Genomic DNA, 27398 nt, shown 5'->3' on the forward strand with positions numbered 1-27398 from the left:
ACAGCACCGGGCTTTGAAGACAGTTTTCATAGAAGCCAAAAGTAGAATTAAACTTTTTGGGTGCGTCACACGATTGCATGGGGCCCAAAAAGACTTTAAACCATAGACTTGAATTGGGAAAGGGTCATCTGTAAATCAGTGGATACATTTTTTTGAGCATCAGAATTCCCGAAATGACTCGTTTCATTATCCGGATTCTCTGATGTGCTTGTTCTATGTGCCCCATAATGCGGAAGATCTGAGTCATTTTATACCACTCAAATAGAGATTTTTTGCACCACTGAGCAACTCTCACAGGAATGAATGTTTTATCTATTTCTTTTCATACATCCTGCTGTAAATGCAGCTCGAGCGAGTGAGAGACTTCTTATGCTGCTGGAACACCAGAGTACACACAGCGCGTCATGTCTTTGCCCAACAAAGGGAAGTTGTGGTTCCAAAAAAGAAAAGTCAGGAACGAAAACCAAAGCAAACTGAATTTGTTAATAAATAAAATAAAATTTTTAAAAAAGTGCATGAGAGACATGGATGAAGAGAGGTTGGACAGGGGGCCCACAGGGACTGCTTAAGCAAAGAAAGCCGGAATTTGGTGCTACACCCTTGCTTATAAGGTCTTAGGTGTTACAGTCACACCCACAGTAGTGCAGCTTTCCTTGGTCCAGACAACTGGTGAAAAGAAAATGTTTCCTTTCCTAAGCAAGGTCTCTTGTTGAAACCAGATAACTCCAAACTGGGCACTCAGGAACCAAGGAAACAGCTCTGTTCAAAGGTCTGATGCATTTTTAGTCAATAGGTTTTGAAAACATGGTAAAGTTGAAGAAACCACTTAACCCCAAGTAGACTCTATGCATGGGTGTACTGTATTATTACAATCTGTAGGTTAAATGTTCAACGTCAGCAGGGAAATAAAGACACGCGGGTGGCAACTGTTGAGCAAGAAACTTAATGAAACTGAATATTCTTTATTTGCGATATTCCAAATGTGCTGTAGAAGTGCTGTAATGTACTGTTATAGAGCTCCATAAAACTGAATAAATAATAACAAAGCAGTACTGTGAGGTATCCTCACACTGTAGCTTCCACTGCAGAGTGTGCTTGTCAGACCATTAGGCTGTGATTATTCTGTTGGTTTGAGGTTTGACTTTTGGTGCTGAATAAATTTGCGTGGTGCAAAATAACCTTACATCTTTTCCTTATCAGCACAAATCTCAATTCCCACACACAAATTTGGAATTTGGGCAAACTGACTCTTAAATGTACCACAACCTGAAATAAGAGGCTTGTCCAGTGCTAATGATATCCACTGGATGTCAGCAGAGAGCTGTGCTTGCTTAACTCAAAGCTTCTATTGGGCATCTTAAGTTTGAAATGGTCTGGTTTAATAAACTGCTAAAACCCCCTTGACAAAGACATGAAGACATAACCAAAGTTTGATGAATACTAAGCTTACTATCACATTTTGTCAGGCTGTATAAGTTTAAAGGTCCAGTGTGTAGGATTTAGTGGCATCTAGTGGTGAGGAAAAAGAACTAAAACTTCTCCACATACCATGCGTGTAGGACGGGGTCTGCAACCTTAACTATGAAAAGAAAGGCAAAAAGAAGGCGCACAACATATTTCAGCATGATAATGTGGGTAAAGCTGCTTAAATCATCCTAATCAACATTACAAATGGATATAAATAAGCATGCATTAATATGTTCTACCACAAGGTGGCTACTCCACTGTGGGTTATTTATGATTATTTGGTTCTTTAACTGCGTTGGTGTTGGTGATGCATACAGATCTATTCACACAGTATCAAAGTCTCCTTTTTTCAAAAAAAATCTTTTGTTTTGGATTTGGAATCCATAGCTAGTTTAGCAAGAGAGGCTCAAGACCAGCCATTGCTCTTGAAGTTTGGCAAAATTAAGAGAAAAAGGCTCCAAGCCGCAGGTATACAAGGCACATTTCAGATGGTGTATAGGCTAGACATTTTTACAATTGAAGAATGTTAGGATCATTTTAGGCCAACATGGACGATTAATAAAATTTAAAAGTTGAAAAAAAATTTATAAAGATATTCATTTCAGTATTATTTTTAATCCAGATGGAGCTGCTCGTGTGGTTCTGCAGGTTGCCCACCCCTTATGTACCCCACGCAAAAACTATCCTAGAGTCAATGTTTAATTAGTCTGTTCTGGGCTGAAACAGTATGGTGCACTCTGGAAAAGGACCCACTCCATATGTAGATACCAACAGTTGATTCTAAGGTAACGAAAACATAGCAGTTCCTAGTTTGGTTCAGTTGTTATGAATATTATATACCATTTCTGCCAATACATCACCTTAAATCCTAAACAGTGGACCTTTCATTATTTATGCCCCCAAAACAGGAATGTATCTATTGTCACAATGCTCCTTCCATCTGCAATTTGTCACTTGTCATAATTTGTGTTTCAGTCTTTTCAAATGAGGTGCATCACAATAATCAAAAGATTATACAGACTACCTGAGTATCAAGAGGTGCACTAGAAATACTGTAAACCTTGTAATACAAATATTTCCAAAGGAGAAAACTCGCTAACACTTTTATTATTCTACAACTTGTCAAAGGAAATAAATAACCAGTAGAAATTCCAGTGCTACGCTACTGTTTTTTGAAATTCTGCAGGTGCTATGCGTTCAGGCAGCTGCAACTGTTCGTATTAGTTCACATAATCATAATAAAATAAATAATATGCTTCATTATGAAGTTGCAGGGCCATGTCAAAGGCAGGTTATGTCAAATCGTTCAAATTAGGCCAGACACAAGACCAGAGAACTGAACAGAGTGCTGATACATTAAGACAGGTTCACGGTGCCATGTCATTGGAAGATTCTGAGGTCGTCTTGTCCAGGACTTTTTTGGTTGGTCCAAAGCTAGATTTTTCCCTGCAAATAAATCAGCCAGGAACTCCCTACTCTCTGTCACAAACAGAAGAGATGAGGCACTGCGAAGGGATCAGGTTCAGTTAGAAACCGCTCTGGCATTCGCCTCACCTCCCAAAATTTCAGGCGTGAGTTCACTTTCTTGCCTCCAGTTCAACGGTCGGACATCCAGATTTCAGTCAGTGTTCCGTCAAGTTCCACATCCTGGTATCCAAACTCAAGTTTCTGAACTCTGCACAGAACCACGTCGGCCTGTTTCCACTCTTGAGTTTTCTCATCCAGTCTGATGCCAGTGTTCAGTTCATGGCAGATCAATAGTGGTTAGGAGAGGATTGCAGGAACCCATCTGATCCCACATAGATTGTCCGTGCTGGCAGAGCGTTTCCTCGCAGCTCTGCGTACGTCCTTGTACTTGTCATCGCATAGCCTGGAAATGGCCTGAAGAAAAGAAATGGAAAGAGGTTTTAATGAAGGAACAAAACGTGTACTTCTAGTGTATTTATCTGAGATCATTAAAAGAGGTCATGCTCATCAAAGAAATGTACAATTTGCTTTTCAGAATCTTTTTGCAAAAAGCATGCTTCATGATGAATCTTGATTATCTCTAGATCAGTTTAACTATTTGTAGGATTTTGATGTAAATATAGCATTTTTTTTTTTGTGGTTGCACATATATTTTGGTAGAAACCTGTGAAAAAATGGAGAAAAAAAATTTAGTGATTCAGTGAACTCTGTATGTAGCCCCTTTCATATAAAAGTATCAGGGGGGAAAGAAATAAAAAAATAAATTCAAGAATTTAAAAAAAAACTTTTTTTACATTTCCAACATTTCTGAGGATCAATAAAGGTTAGACATGTCAGCCTGCAAAACCATTTACAACTGCAGATGGTTTTTCAACAAAATAATGTTGTTTGGTTTATGCAGTTTGCTGTTGCACATCAGTATCCCTTTTTACACAGAAATCGCACAACATCCCACAATTTTACCTGTTATACAGAATTACCAGGCAGCATAACAGCGCCTTGAACAGGCAGTGTGAAAAGCGCTTGTGATGTTGGGATGCAGCCAGACATTGTAAACATTCAGGGCTCAGCCCAAACCTAGGGGGGTTCAGGGACGTATTACCCTGAGGAGAATATTTTTCCCATTTCACAAGAACTATACACATGATGTTTAAACCACTTAAGATAATGGAATGCCTAAAAATCTGTCCATTATTTGGGAAAAACTATTACTATTTATTATTAAGTTACATAACAGTTAGGGTAGGAACATAGTAGTGCAACAAAACTACATTAATAGAGAACTATAAAGGAATACTATATAAGGGAATATAGAAATATAGTAATATACTGATAAATGTTTATATAGACAGTCACATACAGTATTAAGTAATGTTTACAGTAATAGTAAACAATAAGTAAATATATAAGTACATGATTATTATTTTGCATAACTATTAACAGTAGGATAAAACAGCAGATTAACTGTCCTGCTAACTGAATGCTTTGCTTTTCTTTTATTGTTGTTTTTGTCACTGTTATGTTGTTTAACTGATGCTGTTTTTGTCTGAGGATAGAACTTTGAAAGACAAAGGGGTTTCAGAATGTTGATAACTGTTTGTGTTAATGTATTGATTGATCTGCTCAGTGTTAATGCATTTTTCTTCCTGTAGCACCAAAGTAAGAGATCCTCAGCTTCTACACATAGTGGCTTTAAACTTTATGATTGGCAAATGACTGACTGACAGGAGGAAAAAGAAAGAAAACTAGGAAAGGAAATGGAACAGAAGAGGCCATGTAAAAAGGAAGTGCATCACCTCTAGTTTTTGGGCCTTGTCTCTGCTTAGCGGCTCCAGGGGGAAGCTGAGGTTGTTGGATTCTGAAAGTGACCGCAGGTCAAAGTAATACTTGGCGTAGACGCTGGACGGCACGTTGATGTTGAACTGCAGCAGCTCCAGAAACTGCCGCTCCAGCTCATTCCTGTTTGAGAGTAACAAGCTGGAGGTTCATTCATGAAATCGATACGCACAATATGGAAAATGCATACTAATACAAGTCAGCACCTTTCATTTTTAACCTTATCCAAGAATTAATCTTAATTCTTAAACAAAGTCCTGAATATAAGACCAGTTGTGTTTCTTCATCTTTTGAAACCTGGAGCGACATCACTTTTCTTGATGCCTTTCATAAGTATTTAAACCTTTGAAGTCTGAGCAAATTTGTGTAATTTCTTTTTTTAACATGGATAAAAAGACAAAGAGCAACTTGGTAAGAAATGTTCAACAAATTGCAAGAAATTAGCAGATTTAGAAAATTATTTTTATGAAGTTAGGGGAAAATGTCTAGGGTAAAAGAACTGCTTCAGCACTTTTTCTGAGTTATTTCTTCCTTTTTTAAAACTTTTTTTCTTTGTTTTTTTAACAAATTTTCTGGTAATTTTCTTGTGCTTTTTTACTAATTTCTTGCTGTTTTTTGGTTTATTTCTTCTCCCATTACTCATTGCTTTCTTCCCACGTTTTTGACATAAATAAAGCCAATTTTCAAAGGGTTCAAATAAATAAACTCACATGTCCTCCACGGTGATATCCTTCAGGATCTGGCAGTAGTCAACGTTCCAAACGGCCTGGTCATCCCAGACTTTTGAGGCCAGCAAGATAGCACCCAGGACAATCCTCTTCCAGTTACCAGGACAGATGTCAATCTCTGCGTAGGTCAGGAGCCTCTCCAGGTAGACCTGCGCCACATCGCAGAGAAAGCAACACTTAAAACTGGGCATGAGAGAAAAGCTGAAGAAAACAATTCAAAGAGAGGAAAAAGGACATGTTTTAGGACAAAAAGCTAAAAACAATAATTAAAAGTCTAACAAGTTCTCAATGTGTCTAACTCATTTACGTTCCTTGCTCTGCTCAGCGGTGTCAGGAGGTGTACGTCCTCTCTTTCCTGTATGACATCCTGCATTCATCACTCTCTGAGACCCACAGACGACATTTGGGCTGCACAGTCTCATCACCAATTTACACACATCCCTGGCTTGTCTCAACACATCAGGGTGCACTCTCCCCCGCAGCCCAAACAGAAACTGTGTGTGATTACGTGTGCATGAGGGCACACTTAAACGCAGCCCGCACCTTCATGGAAAAGCTTTTTTTGAGAAATTTGGCAATGTTTTTTTTGTTGTTGTTGTTTTGTCACCACACAGGGTGAACTAAGGGTATGAGTGTTTTATCTTATGGACAGAGGAGAATAAAGAATCTTACCAGTGTAACAATGGCACACTCGGCAGTGAGCTGAGCGGCGCTAAACAACGTTCTGACAAAGCGGTAGATCTGCTTCTGCTCCGGGTCGTGTTGGTCATAGTCAAGCGGCACCTCTGATTTCTGGAAGAAGAGAAAGAGGTGAAGAGAAGAGAGGAAGAAAAGGGTTAAGGAAAAGCAAATGAGGAGATTTACAAGCACAGTAACAACGCTGCCACATTACAAAAAAAATAAATCTGACCCAATTCTAACATATTAAATGAAGACACATTTAACAAATGAGTAAAATAATATAGATATTTGTGCAAAATGTGTTGCATGATAACTGATGATGTCTCACTGAAAGAGGATGGAGCTTCTCATCAAATATGTCCAGCAGCATCCCTCCTTCCATGTCCCTGGCATGACAAATAAACAACAGTTACATTGTGGATCTCATGAAATAATTCAAATTTTAACAATTTAAAAAGTCAGATTTAAAAAAAAAATCTTTTATACACTAAATATGTTCACTGTAGTGGCAAAGGTTTTTAATAGAAACATTTTCTATTGGCTGAAATTCTTGTATTAATAAATAGAGATGAGTATATATAGCTAAATATAGCTAATAAATGCCTTTAATTGCTGTGGTTTCATAGAAGAGTTTGATTTATTAATTTTGTAATAACCCAAGTGTATTGGTTCCTGATGATAAAGCAATAAATTTGAGTATTTAAAAAAAATATATTATATTAATATTTTTTTTATTATATATAAGATTTTTGATCTAAAAAATATAATAAATAAATAAATAAATATACGTATATATATATATATATATATATAATATAAATATATATATATATATATATATATATATATATATACAGCATGTAGATATGTCAACATTTATTTTATTTGGATGTAATAATATCATAATCTTGTTTTTTGTTTTTAATGCAATGAAGACTACATGTCACATCCTGAGCCAGAATGAACATATTTTTCTTTTTCATAAAATGCATGTCTATTTAACCCTTCTCATTTTGTGCAAACAATCCTAATTCTATATTGCAGTTACTGAAACTTAAAGTAAATAAAAGAAAACCTACACAGAATTTTCTTTACTACATTGGAGGATTTGCAATGATTAGACAATTAATAAATTAGTTTATCGAAAGAAAATGAATCGGCAACTATTTTTAAAATCGATTAATCGCCTCTGTCATTTTGAGAGTAGAAATGCCAAACATTTGCAGCTTTTTAAATGTGAGAATTTGCTGCTTTTCTTTGTCATTTATTATTGTAAACTAAGAGTCTTTGAGTTTTGAGCCACTGGTTGTTCTGGGAAATAGTGAAAAGTATTTTTTATGATTTTTTGACATTTAATAGACCAAACAGTTATTGGTGAAAACAATGGACGAATTAGTTGATAATGAAATGATCCTTGGTTGTATCCCTACACATTAGTGTCTGCATTTATGTTGTGACCAGAGAGTACTGTTAAAAATGAGTGAGAATCCCCACCTGTTTTTTATATGGTAGTAAATCGCCAGAGCTACACTGAAGAGAGAAAAAAGAACACATGCGTTAATATGTTTAAATATATCAGATCTATCGATAATAAATAATATATCTTCCTTATTTACGTTAGATGTTATTTAATCCCATTTTTACCATTTGATGGTGTATTTGAGGTTGGGCTGGCTGACTGTGTTGTCGTCCAGGAAAATGGTGGAGCAGGAGCTGTATTTCCGCCTCGACGTTCCATGCTACACACACACACACACACACACACACACACACACACACACACACACACACACACACACACACAGTGAGTGTTATTGGAGTGTACATGTTTTTGTCTGACCCAGATAAAGCATGCCAGGGTGTTGGACACAGGAGGAAGGAGAATCAGCAACATGGGCACTAAGATTGTGACATTTTTTGTTTTGGTATTCTTATTTGCAGCTTCCCCTGTGTGTAGTCCTATCAAAAACACAAAGGCCAGCTGATTTTGAATGACAAAAAATTTAATCGCTGATAAATTTGAGGTGTGACCTAATAATGTTAAAATTTGTGGAGAGAAATAGAAACAACTGCACACTTACATTATTGATGAAGAGGCTTTTTCGTTTATCTCGCACTACAGAAAGAAAAACAGGTTCATTATTAAATTTTATTTCTCCTGCATTGACAGCAACAAAAATGCAAAACCCAGCATTTATCAACCAGCAGCACACACGCAAAAACCAAAACACAGCAAGCAGGTTACATGCTTTACACTGCTTATTGTAAGACAGAACAAAAGCTGTAAGTGTTGAGAGGTCACAGTTAAAAACAACTTAGAAAAGATGGAGCGTCAATAGACAGAAGAAGAAGTGATGTTGCACCACTGGAGGGCGACAAAGTCAAACTCAGGAACACTCACCATTCCTGCAGGGCACCTCTGAAAAAACAGGAACCAAAAAACCTTATTACATCTGCAGCAGAGTCGCTGATTCTGTGACAACAGCAGGATTCTTTTCAAACATGCTGAACTTCAGCCTCCACTGATGACACCCATGTTATACAGCATTAATTTGAGGTCAGGTACAAAATTAGATGCACCACATTCTTACTGAGAGAGCAAAAAGCAAGCATTTTCTGTGAAATTATTAAAAGCAGAGGTCCTAAACCTGGAGGTCAAGGCCCCTAAAGGTGTCACACGATAAATCTGAGGGATCAAAAAAGGGAGAAAGAAGATTTTGCTCTATAATATTCTTATTTTTTTGGGACTTAGGTCACTGTAGTCATGTCATAATAGTTTTTTTTTATTATTATCAACAAATTCCACAGAAAGAGTCAATCCAAACCTAATCAAAACATATGAAAACTTAATCTATGTGTTTTTAGTATCCTTTTTTTTCCAAGAGATGCAGCTTAAAGTGCTTTGTTTTACCAGAAAACGTGTTTGTTTTGTTTTTTTGTTTTTTTAAATCACTGTGGAGCTCATATCAAGCTTTAACTATACAGACAATATTTGCTCGTAGGATTAATTTTCTGCTGGTTTTTGTCTCTTCAGGGGATTTGTTGATAAAAATAAAAAGGCTTAAATAACATCAGCTTTATCCTTTAAAGCCACAAGTAAAAGGGAGGGTGGATCACCAACATGTGACTCTTTTTTTTTGTTTCTCAAAGACAAGACTAAATATTGCAAAAAACAAGCAACAATAATCATTATTTTCCATCTAATAGAAAAAGTAATTCATCTATTTCACACATGTCAAACATCATTTGGCACACACAAATTCTCTGAATGAAGAAGTCCATAAGCTTGTGCAGAAAAAAGAAGATTCAATGACAAATATGCAGGCATACAGAATCTAATATCTGTATGATATAACTGATTATATTAACAGGGAAATACATTTATCAGATGAGGTGTTCATCTGCTTCAGTATCACAAAACTAGTGCAGTCTGTTTGTTCCCGAGGCCTCTAAGAAAAATGATGATGCTGTGGTGTTTATGGGTTTAAAAACATGTTAATATTTCCTTTGTTACAGTTTGACTGAAGCCCCCTCAGATGCTGGAGCTCTCAGTCAGATGCCTCCGGGCAACGGCATACATTATCAGACATCAGCTAGCCACAGACACTGCACTGGGATCAGTGCGCCTACTTACTCAGTATTTCTCCATGAAAAATCTTTTTTTCCAGAGCCTCAGAGTCTTGAATGTATTTCATGATCATGATTAGTGTGTTCTGTGAGGCACATGCACGTCAAACATAGCCAAATTTGTCTTCTTACTCGGACAGATTAACTGACTTCCCATGCAGTTTGTATTAAAAGGACAATTTTTAATTAATATGAAACGGAGCTGCTCACCATCGTTTTGGGATTTGCTGAGGAATATAGTGCTGGCCCGCGGATGGTCCGATGGATTGTATTCCATATTCAACTCTGTCAAAACACAAAGCACACACGTCACTGTGTGAAATCACAACAGTGATCAGAGACACACTGCTGCAGTCATCTTCAATGATCCATCAATGCAAGAACAGCAACATATATTATTTCCTATTAGAAGGCAGTAATGTATAATTTTTCTGCCCTATTTTCACAACAAATGACTTTGTTAAGACAGGAAGTGGAGAGGGTTTACTATGGTCAAGTTTTCAAAATATATTTTCTTCCATAAAATTTAGAAAGATAACCAATGTCCCAATGTCCTTACTTAGATTTTAAGTTCAAGTTATTCGTTGTCATATGCACAACAATTTGTCGTTGGCAATGAAATCCTTCACGCTCAAACAATATGCGCAAAAAAAATTAAGAAGACATGCAAGTAAAAATGATAATCTAAGACATACACATAGTGCAGATGTTAAAGCATAACCTAAGAACAAACATATAAAAAATTTAATTTTTGAACAAGTACCTGAAAAATTTAAAATGTCATTGCAATGCAAAGTAAGGTTCTGCTGCGTGGACTTTTGTTCCATATATTTCCCTTTGCGAGGCTATATGCTTATTTTTTTTCTGCTGCACCCACAAACACATCCAGGCATGATTCATGTGTCCATCCAAAGCTGATGAGCCCTGCATCACGGCCTGAGGGCATGAGTCGCGGACACGTCTGTCTGTGCACATAAAGCACAAATAGAGCACTCAAAACATGGCCCCTCGTCATGCAGGTCAAAATACTTTGTTGCCTTGTTTCCTTGTAGATACCATTTTCTTCAGGCAGCAGTTGGTATGAACTGAAAAGCTGCTTTTCTCCTCTTTGTCACAGCTAGCACTCATGTGAAACAAAATAAGCTGCAGTGTTCAGGAAATCGATGCACTTTAATTACACAAGGACAGTTTCTCCCCTGAGATCTAGCCTTACAATTTTGCACTCATAGTCTGAACTCTGCATTTTGAAGACTGAAATTCAGGATGGCTCTCCATTAACATCTTTTTGTGAAATCATCATTAAAAAATGTGCGGCATGCAATCTGCACTGCCAAAATGTTCTGACTCCTACGATGTGACTATATAACAGATCCAGATTAAGATACGGGCTACTTGATCACAATGCAGGCCTTGGAGGAAAGCACGGCCAATCATCTGTCTTAAAGACAGCAGCTGCTTTGAGACAACTGACTGTGAGACTGTGGGAATTAAAATAACATCACTGCTGTCAGGCGACAGAAGTGTGCTAACAAACAGAGTTCTCTTTCTAACCAGCAGTTCACCCTGCAGGCTGCATCCAGCTGAATCTCTCCATGGCTCTGCATAGCAACATGTTTCATGACCTTTAGGGCTCACAACACTTCAAAACTACTTGGCTGCTAACTCATTAACTATAAAAAGAAACCAAAAACACTCAAAATGACAACAAAGAGACACAAAATAACAGCAAAAAGAGGCCAAACAACCAAAAAAGTATCACAATAACTACAAAAGGGAGAAAACATACACAAGAAGACAACGACAGGCACACAAAAAAAACTTCAAAAATAGGGCAAAACAACCAAAAAGAGACACAAAACAACTAAAAGAAACATATTAACTACAAGACACAGACACACAAAAAACAAACAAAATTACCTCAAATATACACAAAACTACTTGAAAGAGACATAAAATTACTACAATAAGGGGCAACACAACTTAAAAAAGATGCAAAACGACTCAATGAATGAAGAGGGAAATCATGACAGAGTTTATGTGAGTTTCCAGGCCTGTGTAGGAGAGGTGACGGTGGCTTTAACATGTCTGTGCCCAACGACTCAATAAAAGAGCAATATGAGAGATTTTGATGTGCAAACTATTTGTATGTATTTGCAAATCTCATCCCAAAGCAGCTAACCCTGTGCTGGACAGCTGGTCAGCACCTGAACACAGTCAACTCTGTCAACACCACCAGGCTGAATGCACTGAGCCTGGATTAGACTTGCCACAGTTCAGCACCTTATGCAACAGTAATCAGGACTGTCGCTGCATGCGGCCAATTTCAACACGTTAATGAATTAGAGCTGAGCTGGTATTTAGTGTGTTTGTGGGAAAATATAAAGGATTTCAGATTTAAACTACACAAAAATCCTACCTATGGAAACTTAGGAAGGCTAAACTCCCGAGCAAGATCTTGGTTAACTTCTACAGAGGAGCAATAGATAGCATACTGACTGGAAACATCACGAACTGGCATGTTTCGTGAACGGCCCAGGACAGGAAGGCTCTACAGTAGGTGATTAAAACTGACCAGAACATCACTGCTTCCCATCTACAGAGCCTCAGTGACCTCGCTGAAGTAAGGTGTCTGCACAGAGCCCAAAAGATACTGAAAGACAGCAGCCACCCCAGCCACAGTCTGTTCACCCTGCTGCCATCTGGAAAAAGATACAGAAGTATCCGCTGCAGAACCACCAGACGACAGAGCAGCTTCTTCCCCCAGGCTGAGTCTCACACTCAACGCCTCCTTCGACACCAAAAAGATGTAGCAGGATTTAGGGTCAACTTTAATTTAATTTCTTCTTAAACCAGGTTTAAGAAAAATGGCAAAATAAATCTACCCTGTACCTTGTACCTTATGTGCAGATCATGTTTTTTCCCAACGGATGAACAAACACTTCCTGTCACCGTGCAGTCTTTCTGACAAGTGCCACTGATGTGTCAAATACATGACGCATGTGTCAAACAAGAGTCAAGAGCTGCCAGTTACACAGAGCTGACTTCGCTTTTCACTTCACTCTACAGTAGAAGATATCTCTGAGGCCTGTCTTTTTGGAAAATAAATAAGAAGCCAAAGCCAGGCACTTAAAATCTGCTAAATTCTCACAACGGACTAGTCAATATTGTCAATATGCAAATCTAAGGCCGGATAGTGGAATTCCCAGAGTGCAAAGCAGCTGGTGTCGAGTTGTTGATATGTGATATTGAGCACCTCAAGTAACTTTAACGAAGACTCGCAGTCGGCATCTGCACAGTGAAACTGGAGAAGCTCGGCTAACCTGTCAGCTGGCAGGCCTACCTGTCTGCCTTACTGCTCTTACATAATGAATTAACAACAGGCGCACCCTGCTCTAAATAGCCCAAACCATAATTGCACTATACTGTTTCTAATGTTGTATTTACTGATCTATTTTTTAAAAATGTTCTCGTACGTTTTTTAGTTAGGCAGCACAGGGGGCTGCTGATGCACCAGTGTTAGATTTTGCAGTATGTGGTTTGTATTTTGTTTCTGCTTCTTTCAAGCATCTTGCTGCGTCAGTGTCTCTGTCCTTTAATGTGGAGGTCTCAGCAACACGGGGCTGCTATCGGTTACCACGTTCAGTTTGTTGTGAGGATGCATCAATTCCATCCATTTCCCCCAGTTCTTTACTTTAGGTCTGACCATCAAAGGTTTTACTAGATTTTTAGATCATGACGATGAAACTGTCCGTTTCTGAAAGTCTGTAAAGAACAGGTATAAATTTTCTTTCAGTGGCTCAAAGGGTCAGATGGATTAGGGGCCTCAAGGCCTTAAAAATTCCTCAAGATCCCTACAATGCCTAGGTCCCATACACATGCTGCACTTTTTGCATACTCAAATCCATTGCTTTTCAGTGAAACATGAACGGTGCACTCAAAAGCAAGAGCAAGAGCAACACTGTCCAAGTGTCCCAAGCACCCTGAGATAAACAAAGTTCAACCTTTGAAACTCAGCAACACACTGCATGTCACGTGACTGGAAACAACCAACTGCAGCTGGTATATAGCTTCTATTTCTTACGTAAACAGCAGTCTATGATTGAATATAGAGAAGAAGTTGATCATTGTAGTGCAGGGCTACATGGAGCTTTTGGAACATTTTAGGCCTAAAAACTCACTTGAAAACCAACACTTGGAGGACAGCACAACCTGTCTATAAGCATGAAAGATGCCAAAAAGTGGGCACAAAAGTAGCACCCAGCACCCAACTAGGAGGTTATAAAAGTGGTATATGTCCTGGCCTTGTATCTGTCATCTTAAACTTAAAGCAATGTTTTTGATTTTGATATTGTAAACTGAGTTCCATTAGCACAGACGGAGCCCTCTAGGGGCCCTGGTGCTCCTACGCCAAAGGGTGTAGGATGTCTGACAGCGGGAATCCACCTTCCTTCCCCACATATTCGAGTAGGCACATCCTGATTGGCCGATTACATTTATGATTTCCTCTGTGTGTAAATGCGTGCTCGTGGTTAGATGAGTATTACCCAAAGAGTCCAGTAGAGGGCTCCACCTGTGCTACTAGAACTAGGGTTACAATATCGTAACCTTCGTTTTCAGACAAACCAAAGCTACATGCAGACATCAAAAATGGTAAAGAGGCTTAGTCATTGGCTAGCTGGTGAAGAAAATGGACCTTCTAGCATTTAAAAGTTTTTTCCACGTTTTTCTGAGGAAAACAAAAAGAAGAATGAATGTTTAATTTAATATAATTGGGTGGACTGAAACAAAGTGTTTGTTCTGTCCATGTGTAAGAAGGCAACAGTAAGAAAACATATTAGCCATAACATGTGGATAAGTTTGGTTTCTGCTACCCTTACTATTGATTTCCTCTACTGTGTCTTGTATTGAACCTCTGTGTTGGCTTGTTAGCCCAGTTGTCTCCGTGCTAGCCCATGTTTCTAGGTAATATAGCCTTTATAGTCACAAATCACGCCAAACATTTTTGCTGCAAGATGTTTTTTAATAATAACGTTAATGTTTTTTTAAATATATATTGCAATGATTAGACCAAAATTATCTCTGCCTCAGGAGCAGCTCTGCCTCTGAAAACTCTTTGAGTTACATCTACAATGTGCTGCGACATGAACGTGACCCTGGTGTTATTATTGGAGTCTGTGGTAGCATGAACCCTGATACGCTCCCATGCAGTCAATGAACATGTTGAATGTTCAGTCATGCTTATTAATCTTAGCTGGTTTCATTTTACAGAGCAGTTTGGATTACTCTGAAACGTGCTACACGTGGATGTGTGTAATGCTGTTGCAGGGATTGACTTAATGTTTTCCTGATTAGTTACAGAGCGACCAGTTAAAAATTCTAGAGGTCTGGTTAGAAGGCAGTTGTTGTTGTTGTTGTGCAGGATTCAGGCAGTTTATGTTTTCTATATGGCAGTGTGAATACATTTAAGTCAAAATTAGGTGGATGGTTAAGCACCACGCCTAGCATTGCACATTATTATGTCAGCCATTAAAAACAACACGAGGATGTTATCCTAGCCCCCCTTATAGGCTGCTGTTTCAACAAACACACACACACACACACACACACACACACACACACACACACACACACACACACACACACACACACACACACACACACACACACACACACACTGACCAGAGGCCTTGAGTAGTGAAGGGCCCAGCTTAAAAAAACACAACTGACCTGAACACACATGGCCCCATATTCCTGGGAGAGAGTGGGAGAGTTTCCTGGGAAAGCATGGATCACATACAAGTCCCCTAATACCATTACCATATTAAATTACTGCATTACTATTATTACATCACCTTTACTAGATCTTAAAGTAATGATACTGTAATACAAAATTGCAACAATGTGTATCCTGGAGCTGAAAAATACATAATAAAGAAGCTGCTTTATTGTAAATTTAATCTAAAGCAGATGTGCACAATATATTTCAGGCCAATACATTATCACCGAATAATGGAACGTTTCTAATATTATGTATTACTCTGATCATAAAATTCATGCCGATAAATAGGGCTGATAATACAAAGCCAGGCTACTTTCTTTAAATTAACAGCAGTATCTTTATACCCTGATACTGTAGGTGGCGGTACATCTTTACAGTTGGGATTGTGAGCCGTCAATACAGAAGAAAAATTACAGAAAAGAACAACAAGCGTAGCATGCTGGCTAGAGTGTCTAAAATGTGTCGCTGGTGTGGATGTCTTTAATAGCTCCAGAGGAAGACAACACAATTACGCGGAAGGTTTGATCGCCAATTGCCAGACTCCCCGGCAAACTGTTAGACAAAGCATTGAAGAAGCATCTCCAGAGCATTAGCTCAAGCTAACACAACAGCAGAAGCTCCAATCCAACACTGAGCCTTTACACGGCCCCAACAAACATGCACCAAAAAGGCTCAATGGTCATTAAACCAATTATTATCCCTTACGTGACACTAGCCATGTGATACTACAGTTGGCCCTTAATTTCAGTCTGGACAGAAGACAGAATCTGTTGATTCCTATGAAAGTGAAAAAAAGGGGGGGGGTTTCGCTGTATGAAATTACCTAGATAATCAGCGTTGCTTTTGCATCATTGGGTCCATAGAGCAAGCAAATTAGAAACTTCCGGGCTACTTCTGGTTTAGCACTTCACTTACTTAATGTTAAAAAAAATATTTATTCTTCAGGGGTTATGATGCTCAAACATTGATTTACAGATGTCTCTGTCCAATGTTAGTCGATGGGAAAAAGTCTTTTTGGGTTCAACGGCATCATGTGACATAGTCTGGAGTTGTAATTCCATAGTGTGGCCACTATGAAAATTGGCTTCAAAGTCCGGTATACTTTCTGGGGGTTGGACTCATATTCAGCAGCATCAGTCTAAAAATGATTTTGCTTTTGATGGGTTTTTGTAACCAGAACTCTCCTGTAACATCGAGTCCTTACTGATGTAAATCAGACTGTCTTTTAAGTGTTTTCTGCCTCAACAGCTCAAAGCCATCGTGCCTTTGTGAAGTGATAATTAGTGAGATGAGATGGTCTTGGTGTGAATTGGAGAGTAAATTATGTCTCATTAATAGTCAAAAAATCAAACAAGGACCCTCTCCTGTTAATATTCTGACCCTGAAAGAAATAATCATTCACCCACAAAGGGAGAGGAATGAAATACATCTGCTGTATATATTCTGGTTTCTGGTCATCGATTTTGGATGTTTTTTCCACAATATTCCCACCTCTAATCTTTAATAGAGCTGTTTCCTCTGTGCCAACGTGGTGAGACACATGGTTAGTCAGCTGCCCCTGCAAGATAAATGGCTGCTGCTCTTTGATCAGTATTGGGGCTTGACGTGGCTTCTGCAGTGGAAAGAATGGGATTTATTGTGCTCCTCTTGTCAAAATTCTACCTTACTTTAATCCCACTGGACCAAAATGTCAGATTGCGATTACAGCCAGGAAACCACACAACTGGAAACAGGTTTTAGGTTTTACAAGTTAATTTGAAGCCAGTTTTGAAAGGAGAAAGGAGGAACCTGATCTGGGATTGAAGAATCTTTGTTTTCGTGCACTTTCTTGTTAGTACTAAAATACTGTACATTTTTTCATTTGTTTCCACACTTCCACACATTGTGTACCCCAATTCCTCTTGCTGTGAGGGATAACTGCGTAGGAGCAAACATGTTGTTTGTTGTGCCGGCTCTGAGCAGATGATGAGCAGCTGATTTTTTTTTTTTTTTTTTTAAGGACAGAGGTCGGGTTGGGTTACAGCAAGAATGATACACTGAATAAAAATGTCTTGCGAGTGTTTGTTTATTTACATTTTAAGAATGAGAATGGGTTTTGCTTTTTATGACAATTGATCCGAGTTCCACAGTTCAGCTCATCACCTCTCATGGACGGTTTTGAGATATTCGTCTTCATTGGAGCATAATTCCCCTGCACTCTGATTGCAGTGCAGTACTAACCTCTCCTGTCATTTAAAACCATGCTATTCCTCCACTGCCATCCACTACTCCTGTGTGTTTTCAGCCCTAACCCATCACCTGAACAGTCACCTGTCTACCCACCTGCTCCCAATTAGACTTCAGTGCAAGTATATATTCTCCCCCGGCCAACATTCACTCCTTTGCCAGTTTTTCAGCAGCTGCTTTCGAGTCTTTGGCCTGTCCAGTTTAAATATCTGCTTGCCTTTGTCCCTTTAAAATTTGATTGCAAATTCTGCCTAAAACTTATTTTGACTGTTAGCCTGCAGACCAGTGGACCAAAGTGGATAGAGCGGCGCCCCATTTACAGAGGCTGTGTCCTCACCACAGCAGCCGCAGGTTCGATTCTAGCCTTGACCCTTTGCTGCATGTTGCCCCCTCTCTGTCTCTCCCCCTTTCACTGTTAAACTGTCCTGTTAAGAAGATACCAGTCTTCACTGTGTCTCTGGACTACAGAAATTTAAAGGCCTGTGTGAAACGATGATAATGTGAGGGATACGGTGTGAAAGGTAAAGACGAGATAAGTTGCTATCACATGAGATGTCAGCTACACAAAGACTATTGAGGACAAAATGTCTTTAGATTCATATGACCGTTAACCTTGTATGTGCCTTAGTTGTTAGTTAATTATTGACAGTTTCCTTTGTAAATATTTCCTATTTCGCATGCCCTTTCTGCCTTTTCTATTTATTATTTATTTATTTATTATTATATATTATTTTTTTTACACTTGTCAGATGTATTTCACTGGCTGCACTGTTGGTCTTAGAGGAATGCAGTTTCAATCCTCTGTATGTGCTGTACATATGGCAGAATTTGACTTAGACTTTTGATTTCAAACTGAGGCATTTTAAAGAGTATTAGCAACAACCAAGGCTGTGAGAAAACAAGAAAATGAGAACACAGAGGTGGATAAGTTACATTTCCTATGTTTGCCGCACAGCCCTACTACTCTTGATCTATTAGGCAACGATCAGTGATAGGCTCTGTGATTGTAGATATCACACTATTACTAAAGACTATTACACTATTACTATTACTTAAGTGCACTCAACCCAAATAAAAAGGGGAGTAAACAAAGACTTAAGTTCAACTAGAATCACTGCCTCATGGTCGAATGCTTCCCTAAACCACTCAAACTGCAGTCACAGTTTTAATTTGCCTCATGCACATCTTTTCCCAGCAGCACGGGCGATCTATACAATCAGCACAGTTTTAAAAATGGGCAGCCAAGAGTAGTGTCACCATTCTTGAGATATAACATTCACCAGAATTGTGGTATTTGCAAGTTAAAGTGCAAACATTTTTATGACAAACAAAAACATTGAAATTTAAAATGTTATTGACTCTCAATCCAGTCCAAATTAGAGAGTAACTATCATTACACAAAGTTCAGCAAACCTGCCAGACTTTGCCTTAAAGCATTGTGGACCAGCCAGTATCCTTCCACTGTACCTAAATATAAGAGCATCAGCTGATGCATGATGCCTCACAGAGACTACAGTCATCTTAAGAGACACAGAGGGCTTTGTCAAAGACAGGCAGATCATATGACAGCTTTGTCTCCTTCCCTCCATCCATCTTCCACCTCCAGGGTGGGTTAGTCAGTTGCGTTGGTGTCTGTCTATAAACTCCAGAATTTCTCCTCTACTAACAGACTGTATGAATCAATGTAAGCGCAAGTATGCTTTACCATTCATCATGATATCATAATTATGTTTATACTGTAGTTTCAAAACAACAAAGGACTCATTTAAGCAAACAAAGCCCAATTTATCGACCATATAATTGAAGGTAAAAGACGACACGTTGTTGTGTTCATGGATGGATTACTAAACATGCCTACCGGCACAGGCACGGGGGTTAAAAGTGTCGTCTGCAAAATGTCACAAAATTTTCAACAGGAAGAGATTCATAATTATAACACAATCGATCATTAACCAGCCATGACTGCGTATCTTAAAGAGATTGTTTAACTTTTGTTATAAGAATCAACACAATCCTCATCTCACAAAAGAAAAGAGAATTTATTTGAATGTGCACATTTAGATAAAAAACAAATCACATAAAATGTGTTTTCTAATATTTTGGAAGGATTTTTTCAGTCAAAGGTAAAACAAGAAAGATATGATGGCTTATAGTGTGATTTTCCCACCACATTAACATGGCAAAATTCCAACGCCGTCACTGATGTCATCACCTTTTCCTTCTTTTACAGTGTCCTTGTCTTTACCGAGGCACTCAGCTACAGACCGCTACAAGGGTGTTGCAACAAAATCTCTGTCAACACCAACTGCATCCCTTACTAAAAATATGAGAGCCATGCAAAACAGCAAAAACCTTAATTCTCCCAGACTAAGCTCTTTTCTGAAACTCTATCCAGCGGTTTACCTCTGGAAATGCTTCGAGGCCCCAGGCCATTGAAATGATGGCGTTATGTAGTGAAGTGATTATCTGTTCTTAAAAACAGAGAGTGCCAGGAGGTCATTTTAGGATTCAAATAGTGACATAATAGCCCACACTGAAGAGACAACTGCCTGCTATGAAGGCGTGATGGGAAAACATCTGTCGAGATCCAGTACAGTGATGCTCTACTCAAACTATGGGAGGATATTGCAGGAATAGTTGTCCTTCCATTAATGATACATTCCTTTACGGATGCATACTTCCATATCAAGTACCAAAACCTTTGAAATGCACCTTTCTGATGACATTTCGAGGCAAGGAAAACTCATTCTACAATCTTTCCAGGTTTCCCATGACTCCTTGAACTCTTTAATCCTTTTTATGTGTGACAGTTTGTCCAAACAAGAAATGATAATTCCCCACTAAGCAGCTTGTAAGACTCTGATCAAACCCGCAGCATTTACACTGAACATCCTCACACAACCTTTTTGCGTCAGCACATAGTTTTCAAATTCCAGTCATTTTATCCTGGTTTTTCACATCCCTGCAAACTGTGACTTGTTTTTGTTCATTACAGGTGCATTTTGTGCTTTTATTAGAGCAGGATGATCATTAGAATAAGCTAATCATGACACAAACAGAACAACTTTTGGCTTATGAAGGAGTCTTTCTTTTCTTATGTCATGAATTCTGAGAAAAGTGAAAATTTGGGAAAATACCAGTCTTTCAAAGTTACTGTGTCAAAAGCTCTATGGTCTTTTTAGGGGTTGTGGTTGTTAGTATTCTTGAATGGGATTGCATTTTTCATTATTTAATTATATTTATTAAAATCAGCAATTAATTGCATTGATGTAGGACCTACTGCATGCTTCAAACCAACTTCTCTGTGGTTGCCACAAAATGACATAAATGCATAAGACCCATTTCAGGTATGTGCTCAAAATCTAATTTTACTGAATCACAGTGCACTTCAACTTCACTTTACAAACTTTTTAATGCACAAAAGGCCAGCCCACTCAATTAGGAGCAGATGATGTAAAGCAACGCCTCACTCTCTGAATTGAGGCGTTAATTCTTGGCAATCACGTGTCCCTTGTGGCTTCTCCTATCTGCTCTGACACAGGCTCACAGCTGCCTCTCTGGGTTTTCCTTTGGGGGGTTGTAGACTTTTTCTGATGGTGCAGATCCTAATGAAGCCCACTAATCTCCATCATACTGTCTGTGAACTCATAATAGAGCCAACACATTAGACACGCTCCGGTTTCAATCATCGCACCACCGAGACAGACGGCCTCTCAGCACGAGTCGTCTTTATCCCCTTCAAGAAGCGTTGGTCGACTGCCAATCATCTGTCTTTGCAACTTCTTCATGTCACTTTTTCTGCTCTGGTAGGAGAGCATCTGGCTTCACACTCCAGCAGTATATGCATCCCAATAAAGTAATGATCCAAAACATTTATTGGACAAAAAAAATTCCACTCTGCTACAGTATGTTGCCAGCGATACAAAACCAGCCCTGCCAGGGATACTGGAGCCGAAATAACAATATATACAGTCATCATAATGCAGAGCACTCCAGTTAATGGCAATCATAAATGGCATTCAGTGTGTAAATGGCATACGCTCCGCAACTTTACAAGAGGAAAGGACATCACTAATCAATAAAAGTAGGTATTCCACAGTGCTGACGGTGCACTTAAAGGAATCCACCCAGTTTGGCACAAGATAGTTAAGAATGAAAGGCTTCCTACAGCAAAGTGCACCAACTATCGTGACTCCTGATAGACTTCATTCATGTGTGAATTAAGGGCAACAAGAAAGTGTCCCACCCTGATGCAATTACTGAACACCCACAAAACATAATTGGAAGAAAGTATTACTGCCTTTAAGAGGCTATAAGCTAGCCTTGCACAAAGCTAGTGGTATCGTGTGAAACTAGAAAACCTAAGTACTAACCATTTTGGCTTAATTTGTTGGGAAGGGGGCTAAATAATGTTTCAAATTTAGGCCAAATTTTGGCAAGGGAAAAAGTTGCATGGCAATTCTCAAAGGGGATCCCATGACCTCTCGCCTCAAGATATCTGAATTAAAATGCATATCATGGATACCAATAAATCTGGCCTAAATTGAGAAAGCTTGTTTCTGGTCAATGTTTTGCTCCTTATAATGAATGTACACCGTTAATCTGTATAAGCTGTATGTTTGTCTTTTTAACCTTAACCTGAGAAAACTTCCTGATGTATTCCAAAAGCATGTTTGGAGGTTTTAAAGTAGGACGGGTTTGAAAATTTCTCAAGCTTGATTTATTGTCATTTTTCTGATGTCGACCTCGGTTACTTTCCTTGTTGCAACACCATGAATGCCTTCAAGGATAGACTGTTCGAAAGTGTTCCCATCATTCTCGTTTGTACAAAGTTGTTGCAAATAGATCAGGGATGGAGCGGCATGCAAAAGTCTTTTCACACACACTTCAATTGTTGATATTCAGAAAAGGTAGAAACACTTTTGCCTTAATATGTGGTCAGACAATACATTGTACAACTTTGTTCATTTCAAGCATAAGAGTAAATATCCGCAGCAAATATGGTCAGTTTGAATAGAGAATGGTGCAGACTAGTTGATGTTGATCATCAGCTGACTGACTGATAGTTTGGGTTTTTTATGATTAAATACAGTATATAAGAGAATAAGCAAGTGCCTGCACGCTATTCCATGTCACCAAAAATGTGTGCAGGTGTTTTTCTTTATCAAACAAATATGATGTGTATATAATTACTCTCCTTCTACATAACGCTGTCATGACATAAAACAGGCACTAATATTGGGATTATTTTGTAGCAACAAAAGCAGAATAAATAGACCAGATGTTTCACATTTCTCTTTCTTTTTTCTCTATTTTCTCTCTCTATTTCTCTCTATTTATACGTCAGTCAGCTCAGCTCTATTTATATACCAGCCTTTCTTAAGACCGGGATGGCATTTCACTGATTAACAGATCTTAAAGAGATAGTTTGTTTTTGTTTTTAGAGTGGAACTGTATAAGGTACTTATCTGTAGTAAATGTATTACCTACATTAATTCAGGATCAACAAAGTCACACAATAACACAAACAAACACCGATTGAGGCAGCAGGAGACCAGCAACTCCCATGTTCTGCAATGTAAAATGACTGTTTTGTCAAAGGAGTCTGGTTTCTTCAAAGACAGCAGATGGATATAAGCAATAGGGGTGCAGTGATAGAATGGTATGAAAGCTGATGATTATCATACCGTGTACATTTGCTTATCTACGATATTGAAGGGAAAAATGCAACTGTATGGAGAAACTCCCCTTTATTTTAGTTATTTTCAAAATAGAGACATATTACAAATATTTCCATTAAAATGGTTTCAAGTCTGAATGATAGTGATAAAACATCCGTTCAACCAAAACTAATCCTTCTATTTTCACTCCTTCAAGGGTCATTCTGAATGATAATACCAACACCCACTTAAACTGATATTTTCTATAATTTTTAAGGTCTATCTACTGTAGGTAATACACTGACAATTAGGGGTTGGCCAATATTGTTTTTTCAGGGAAAATACCAATACCGATTATTAGCAGTTAAAAAGACAGATAATCAAGATTTGGGAATCAATATGCATTTACAATAAAAACTCAAATCTTAAATCTGCCAATATGTAGAAGTTGGAATCTAACAAACTCCAACACAAAACTCTTTTTAAATGCAGCAGTTAGCAAATGTTTCATCAAAACTGAAACTTTCAACATCAAGTTTCCAGCATTTATTTTTCTTATAAAGTGAAAATTAAAATATAAATAAATAAATAAATAAAAGTAGCATCCTGGGGGGTTACAAGGTAAAAGCTGCCCTTACTGACACTTTTCTTTGTACTTTTTAATTAATTAATTTTATTGTCGATCATTTAAATAATACACTTATACAGATAATCCACAAAACACACACACACACACACACACACACACACATATTCGGCCAGGCCAACAATATGTCGACCCCTACTGACAAAATACAACCCCACTTCAAAAATCCAAACTATCCCTTTAACAAAAATGGATACTTCATCGGACACCTTAGAGCCACACATTTTAGGTTACCATAAGTGACCATCTAGTGTTATTAGCCACCTATATCCTCAAGATATCAGATTTATGACCAAATGAGTGGATATGTTGATACAGTTACAAAATACAACATGTATTACTGGCCTTATATATAAGCAGACTTTTTGATGATGTATTATGCAAAAAAAAGTTTCAAATCATGCTTGTCTGTGAAAGAGTCTGTACAATTTCTGGGGTGAGAAAAGGGGTCTTATACAGTTTCTGAGAAAATCCATTTATATTTAATGGTCGGCTGCTGACTGAATATAAGCAACCCATTTAGTAGACATTTTCCAGTGTGAATGGGTCAATTGTAATGCATATTAGCATGTGTCAATGGAGGGGGCTGCGCTCCATAGTTGCAGTTTCTTTCATGCACAGGCTGAAAACAAAGAACAGCACAAAGGAGTCTGCCCTCATGAACAGGATGTTGTCTGCAGCTCCATATCGCTCTGGAAGGATACATGGGAGTGAAAACGCACACATGACTCTTCCATGTGCCGGGCCGTACTGATGACTGATACATTTCTGCCAGTCGCCCACTATTAAGATGAGTGTGAACACATGCTGTTGCGGATATTTCTCCAGGATATGACAAAGGTTACAGATGTAACAGAAATCACAGAGGAGGTCAAGAGTGATCATCCAAGATTTTAAAAAAATGGTAACATCTTATTTTGAAGGCTACTGTGGCCCCATTAGGAATTACAAATACATACGGCCCCGTATACATAGTGTAACAAGAAAATAATATGCTGATAATATTTCTGTAATATTCCCATTGAGTTTAACATCATATTAAATAATTAATTTAAATTGAAGTTTTCTGTTTTATTCTTTTATGTTACTGTAATTATTTCACAAATCCTTGAATTATGAGATTTGGTTCTTCATTTCTTGTTTTGGTGAGCTGAGGACAATGTTTACAATAGAGTTGTATTTCATTATGTTTTTACTTACAATATATGCCATTTTTGAAACCAGACAGCATCAATCAATATGACATTTCTGTGGTGTTAAGAAGCCTAGCTCTCTCTTGAATGCAATATTTGGATAATGTCCAACTGCAACTGCTTATGATAAATATTATGAAAGAGATGGGAGGAAAAATCGATGCAAAATTGTATTGCGATATTTTGCGTTTCAATTATTTTTAGCAATACACAGTAGCCAATTATCAATGTTTTATTAGAAATTATTATGTTGCAAATACTTATTAAAGTTTTGGTAACCGGCTAAAACTTTAATAAGTATGATAAAACCAATCGCTTTTCCTGTCTAGTCGATAAATGTAGTTGTAGTAAAAATGACTGAAGTGAGATTTATCCCATAAGATAAAAACAAATGTTTAACAAATGTCATATGTTATACTCAGTGTTTTGTAAAACATTTCAGATCGCAATAATATTGTATCATGAACTCAGTATTATGATAATATTGAATTGAGTCTCTGATGATTCCCACCCCTGATGTTATACGAAATGAGTTTTCAAACTGTTTATTTTTTTCTGGGTACTGACCCCAAGCCCCCCCAGCAAATTTGGACCCCCCCCCCAATTTTGACTTCATGCGCTACGGCTCTGTGTTGTTGGCTAGATTTTTAATGTCTTGAAGTAAAATTATACTAATTCCTATGATGTTTCTATAGTAGGCTATTCCTTCTATAAGCACTGCAAGCTATTCAAATGGAACTTTATTCCTGCTTTCTAAGCATCATCACATGTTATGGTGACAGTCTAAACACTGATCATTTTTTACCGTCGACGTTCTCCCTGTCGCTGATGTGCTGCAGGTTGCATCCCGTCTCCTCCCTGCTCAGATCCGACTCCTGGTGGTACGACTCCAGCCTGGAGTGGGCATTTCTGCGGAGCTTGGGGCTGGCAGACACGCAGCAAGAGGTCGTGCTCCCCATCTTTCCCCCTTATCGACCCCCAGAGGTAGGAAGGCTGCGTTAACGATCCTCTCCCGCTGAAATAGGACCTTGAAACGATGGGTCACCAACTCCACCGAGGCGAGCCGGATAGATCACCAGCGCGCAGGGGGTGCATCCGTACAGCAGCGCCCATGGATCCTGTCAGTCGTCGGTGTCCACGGAGAGGCTGTCACAGAGGATGAATATGTCACTTCCACCGGTAGTCGCCGATGAACGTAACGGGCCGACCTGACACCGCTATTCCAGGCATCGTAGCGGCGGACGCATCCTGCTGCAGGCACAGCGGTGTGCGGCTCGGCGTTGTGGCTGGCTGTCAGGGCGATAGACCGACAGGGAGGGCTGCAAATCCCGAGAAAAGGTTCCGGTTCAAGGGGGTGGTTACAAATGACAGGGCAGAAGAGATAAGAGGAGGGGTGACAGCGCTCATTTCGTGCTGTGTTTCTGATGAGCCCGATATATTGATCTATTTTTGTTTTTTTAATCCCGATAATAGCGTCCACTTCTATCTGTTCTATCATTACATGAATTATTGTTGGGCAACATGCACGTTTTAATGACAGTTAGCCTAAACAAATAATTTATGTTTGTAGGCCAGTGGTGCATTTCCACAGGGGCGTTTCTAGGATTTGAGCACACTGGTGGCCTCTGTAGGGGGCCTGGGGGATCCTCCACAGTGATTTTTCTTTTTTTAAATTTTATTATTATTAATAGTACTAGTAGTAGCAGTAGCATTATTATAATTATTATTTTAGAAACAACTTCTATTTTGATTTTTTTTTTCAGATACTCTGTGTTTGTGTGATTTTTTTTTTTTTGTTTTTGTTTTTTTTTTGCTTTTACTTTCCAGATGCATTATGAACTGTGATATATAATAATATATAAATATGCAAATAATAGAACTATTGCTATTACTTCTACTGTTACTATTATTTCACACCTTTATAATGGATATCATTCGAAAATTATTGATTTGAATTGAAAGAAATTAAATGTATGTACTTCCTGGTAGGTAGTGGTAGTTACCCACCACTACCTACCAGTAGTGGTGGGTAACTAAATAGGCTACATTTATTCAAGTATAAGTACGATCTGGGGCTTTTTTGTTTTA

At 38.4% G+C, this 27398-nt stretch overlaps 1 protein-coding gene across 2 annotated transcripts; it reads right to left on the minus strand.

Moving 5' to 3' along the window:
- Positions 1-929: 929 nt before the first annotated feature.
- Positions 930-26969, minus strand: LOC121951434 (cyclin-Y-like). 2 transcript variants are annotated; one of them, XM_088085257.1, is made up of 11 exons: positions 26116-26969; positions 10017-10091; positions 8581-8598; positions 8261-8295; positions 7824-7918; positions 7674-7709; positions 6508-6565; positions 6171-6290; positions 5481-5647; positions 4731-4893; positions 930-3348 (listed from the first exon to the last, which is right to left on the minus strand). In XM_088085257.1, the coding sequence occupies exons 1-11, from the start codon at positions 26267-26269 to the stop codon at positions 3232-3234; spliced, it is 1038 nt and encodes a 345-aa protein (XP_087941383.1). In that variant the 5' UTR covers positions 26270-26969; the 3' UTR covers positions 930-3231. The 2 variants fall into 2 exon arrangements, with proteins under 2 accessions (XP_087941383.1, XP_087941384.1); XM_088085258.1 differs by lacking the exon at positions 8581-8598.
- Positions 26970-27398: the final 429 nt, after the last annotated feature.

This window comes from Plectropomus leopardus, chromosome 12 (genome assembly GCF_026936395.1).
Source record: "Plectropomus leopardus strain MGB_pleo_1.0 chromosome 12, ASM2693639v1, whole genome shotgun sequence".
Lineage (NCBI taxonomy): Eukaryota > Metazoa > Chordata > Actinopteri > Perciformes > Serranidae > Plectropomus > Plectropomus leopardus.

Coding starts and splice junctions, on each gene's coding strand:
- LOC121951434 (XM_088085257.1), bottom strand. CDS start 26,269: ATGGGGAGCACGACCTCTTGCTGCGTGTCTGCCAGCCCCAAGCTCCGC. Junction 4,894..5,480: donor GATATCACCGTGGAGGACAT/GTGAGTTTATTT, acceptor ACTCTCAAACAG/GAATGAGCTGGAGCGGCAGT. Junction 3,349..4,730: donor ACAAGGCCCAAAAACTAGAG/GTGATGCACTTC, acceptor TCTTTTCTTCAG/GCCATTTCCAGGCTATGCGA.